The 4651-nt window shown below is 40.8% G+C and overlaps 1 protein-coding gene across 2 annotated transcripts in view; it reads right to left on the reverse strand.

Annotated features, from left to right (window-relative positions):
• Positions 1-4391, reverse strand: part of Fam193a (family with sequence similarity 193 member A) — an 81045-nt gene extending 76654 nt beyond the window's left edge. For both annotated transcript variants that reach the window (XM_028758085.1, XM_028758084.1), the window contains exon 1: positions 4149-4391. In XM_028758085.1, the coding sequence (XP_028613918.1) occupies positions 4149-4373 (225 nt within the window). In that variant the 5' untranslated portion in view covers positions 4374-4391. The remainder of the gene's footprint in view (positions 1-4148) is intronic.
• Between the last annotated feature and the right edge of the window lie 260 nt (positions 4392-4651).

Consider the following 4651-nt stretch of genomic DNA (forward strand, 5'->3'; position numbering starts at 1 on the left):
AGCCAGGCGGTGGTGGCGCACGCCTTTCATCCCAGCACTTGGGAGGCAGAGGCAGGCAGATTTCTGAGTTCGAGGCCAGCCTGGTCTACAGAGTGAGTTCCAGGACAGCCAGTGCTGCACAGAGAAACCCTGTCTTGAAAAAGACCAAAAAAAAAAAAAAAGATTCTAAGTTAGCTCACCCAGGAATTGGTAGATTAACCATGCATACACAAATCAAGACTGGAGAAAGGTTTGGCATACAGTTTAGAAATAGCTGTAGTAATGGGTACACACAGAGCCTTCTACCCAGGTCAGACACATATGCAACATTCATGAAACTCAACCATGGGTCAGAATTAGCAAGTGCTGCTAAGTGAATGCAGAATAACTAATATACACCATAATTTCTAACCATACAGCATCACAATAAAATCAACACAGCAAGAGAGAAGGAAGCTCAGCTGGCCAGTGCCCAGGCTGGAAAGAGACAACACATTTTAAAAAAAAAAAAAAAAAAAAAGAAGGCTGCACCTGTGAGATGGCTCAGTGAGTAAAACCACTTGCTGCTAAGCCTGACAACCTCAGTTCAATCGTTGGAATCCACATGACAAATCAACTCCTATAAGTTGTTCTCGGACCACAGGATGAGTCCACACATACATACAATAAATTTTTAAAAATGTAGTAAAAAAAATGTTTAAGTTGCCTTTTGAGCACATGCCTTATATCCCAGCACTTGGGAGACAGAGACAAGATCTCTAACCTGGCTACAGAGTAAGTTCCAGGACAGCCAGGACTACAAAGAGAAATGCTGTCTAAATAAATAAATAAATAAATAAATACAACCAGCATTTAGCATTCTGGGCATAATATATACAGAACATGAATGAGGCTGGAAATGAGTGGCTACAGAAGAAATGATATCTGGAGTGTGCTGGCTATTCATGTTTTGCTTTGTTTTGTTTTGTTTTTTGAGCCCTATGTAGTTCTCCCTGGCTGGCCTGGCCTGACACTCATTACATAAACTCCCAACTCATGGCAATCCTCCTGTGTAAGCCTCCAGAATGCAGGAATTATAGTAATGCACTATCCTCGTATATATACATAATGTATATTATGCAGTTGAAAACATTTTTAAAACATTCACTACATTCTTTACTTTTTAAAAATTATGTTTCTGGCCGGGCAGTGGTGGCACACGCCTTTCATCCCAGCACTTGGGAGGCAGAGACAGGCGGATTTCTGAGTTCGTGGCCAACCTGGTCTACAGAGTGAGTTCCAGGACAGCCAGAACTACACAGAGAAACCCTGTCTCGAAAAACAACAACAACAAAAAATTATGTTTCTGAATTAAATAGGAACATGGAAAATTTTAAAGGCAATGGAATATCAAACCAAAGGTGCAAGGTATCGGCTTTACAATAAATGGAGGGTTATGAGAGCCATCAAAGCGAAATCCTGAATGAGCAAGCACTTCCTAAGTCTTTGGCTGTGTGGGGCTCTGTACAGAAAACGGAGACAGACACAGAGAATAGTCTCATTCTTGAGACTGGGAACTAACATTGAGGAAGATGGCCTAGAACACACAGACCCCAACCATTTTGGTTTCACAAACAGGGTGATGGCTATTCATGATTGTCAACTTGACTGCATCTTGAACTAACTAAAATACAAACTGCTGGGCATGCCTATGAGGAACTTTCTTAGATTATTTGTTACTCTCAATGGTCAGTTCATTTATCATGTTCCTTTACCAGTAGTAGAATCAATTTATTCAGGATTTCAGCACTAACTGAAGATCAGTACCTCTCCAGTAATTCTCTAGGACTACAGCAACAGAGACTATAAAGACCTTCAGCCTGTGGACAGAACAACTACTGGACTTCTCAGCCTCTCCAGTGTAAGGCAAAGTATTGTTTGGTACCCCCAGAATGAGTAAGTTTGGTACCCCCAGAATGAGTAAATATATGTATTCAGCCTCCCAAAGTCACTGATGGGTAACAGCATCAGACATATCCTCTCTAATCACTGCTTGTCATTTGACCTAACAGAATGGAGGCAACATAAGCAAGAACAGTGCTTAAGGAAGAAATAGAAATGCCAGTTCCACATAAATTCTCCCCAAAACAGAGACACAACTCATTTTATGAGCTTTAAAGGACACTACAAGTCAAGAGGGCTCAGAAAAGACATTCTCTCTTGTTGTGGACTGCTGTTTGTATTTTCTGCTCCCTCACCCTCTTTAGAGAGCAGAAAATACAAACAGCAATCCACAACACTCCCTGACTACAGACGTCATATTAGTGGAGCAACATGGAAAAAGGACATCCAGGTAGACTTGTACAAGAACACGGCAGTTTTCCCAAAGCAATCCAAATATGGAAACAACCCATAGGCCTATGAACACACATGCATACACACACACACAATTTTAAAAGGAGAAAAATATATATAATAATGGGAGAGGGAGAATATGAAAAAGAGTACCTACACAGTTGGATTGGGAAGGGGCTCATGAGGCTTCCATCTATCCCTGAAGAGCTATTATTAATGGTTTCTTGATGGGTTATCATTTTCTTCACTGGTAAAGCTACTGTTCTTCTTTTTTTTTTTTTAAGATATATTTATTTTATGTATGTGAGTACACTGTAGCTGCCTTCAGACACACCAGAAGAGGGCATCAGATCCCATTACAGATGGTTGTAAGCCACCATGTGGTTGCTGGGAACCGAACTCAGGACCTCTGGAAGAGCAGTCAGTGGTCTTCACCACTCAACCATCTTTCCAGCCCAGTAAAGACACTGTTAAATAATCTATACTCCAATAAATAAGCCCCACTTCCAACACTCATGCCAATAACCCTAATCAAACCCCTGGCTCACAGGAAGAAAAAAAACAACAACATGAAAATGGGAGGGCACTTGTAAAGGTTTTTGGAGCAAAAGAAAAATTAGGGAAAGTAATTGGGGGAAGTGGAAATTATCAAAATTTAATATATACTTATATGAAACTGAAAGAAAAAAATCTGAGAAGAAAATTTCAGACTAATTATGCTCTGAATCTTTGGTGAAAATATTACAGGAGCTTTTCTTCATTCCTTTGCTTATTCATTCATTTACTAACTAATGCAAATGAGTACCAGATATGTCAGGTCAACTGATCTTGGCAAAAACATACACAAAAATAACTGTGTTCATGGAGTTTATACTACAGTAAAGAAGACACATTGTGTAGTGAAGTACTTAGTCAGAAATAGATCTAGGGAAGAGCGACAAAGCAGGAAACAGGGCTTGTGGAAAGGGCTGAGAAAAACACTAACTTCTAGTCTGATCAGCCCTGAAACCACAGACTTAGTTACTAAAACTCTGCCACCAACAACGGCACTGAAGCTGGGGGTTGTCTTCAGCCAGCTGAATGGCCAATGATGAAGAAGACTAGGCCTTGAAGGTGGAAAGTCATCCATACTACAGCCAAATCCTTCTCAAAACTCCACTGGGACTAATCTAAAGACAGAAGACAGGAATTGCTGCCTGTTATTGGCCACAAGAAGCAAGAGATCAGAAGAGAAGTCACTCAGAAAACAACTACTTGCATTCAGCAATCAAAAGGAAAGAAGAGAAATAAAATAATAAAAGGGAAGAGACAAGCCTTTAATATGGGAATGGTTGAAAAAGCCATCTCCTAGAACACAAAGAGGTAAGAAAGCCTAATGAGTACAGGGGCCACTAAGACTTATCCCAAAGACTATATCAAGCCTGATAGTCTCCAGGAAGGGAAGGCCTGGAATCAAGAAGTGGGGAAGGTCAAGCTTCGGAAGTGCATTGCAGAGATAATTTTCAGATATTTTACAGTACACAGGATTGTCATGAATGTCTTACTAGCTTTTCAGGAAACTTTATCACTAAAGAAACCCTGAGGTCAGATACAAAAGCCAAAAAGCACCCAACTAGTGGCCAGTTTGCTGACTGCAAATAAGGAAGCAGATGTTCTCCACCTACTGCTGGTATGGCCAGCAAGAGCCAGGAGAGACATCCCTGTTGGCACAGGTCAAAAGATAGTGTTGAAGAAACCATTTTGATAACAGGCAGAAATCTTTTCCTTTCATTGCCAGTTAGCCCCACCACCCACAAAAGAGAAGCAAGAAGCCCACAAAAGCTGCAGCCACTCACCGGCTGGTCAAGACCGCTGTGCCTCTCTTCCTTCTCCACAGTCCTCCGGCAGTCTGGGCATACCCACAGCGGCAGGTGCAGCACGCTGTTGCCCTTGGGAGCCATGGAAAGGGCCATTTTGCTCGCGGTCTTAACTCCACTCTCTAAGAATGAAGAGTCTTTCCGTTCACTTCTGCATAGAAGACAATAATCCCCAGCGGGGTAGGGTGGTGTTCTATGATTCATGCCAAAACTAAAAGGAGTCTGGAATAGAAAAAAAAATTCTATGTTCAAAACCTGAACCAAGAAGCCAAGATTGTTAAAAATATATATATATATATTTTATACATATGTATATTTATATAGAAAAAGATTAACTAGAAAACATATGAAGCTAAACCTCATACTCTAGAAATTGGTGCTATTTCAAATAAAATAGAACATCATAAAGAAGCACTTCGCCCTTCACCTAGACTTTTGCATTACCTTGGCCAGGAAAACCCATCAGCATGAATCTTCAGATC

This window comes from Grammomys surdaster, unplaced genomic scaffold (genome assembly GCF_004785775.1).
Source record: "Grammomys surdaster isolate TR1022 unplaced genomic scaffold, NIH_TR_1.0 126187, whole genome shotgun sequence".
Classification (NCBI taxonomy): domain Eukaryota; kingdom Metazoa; phylum Chordata; class Mammalia; order Rodentia; family Muridae; genus Grammomys; species Grammomys surdaster.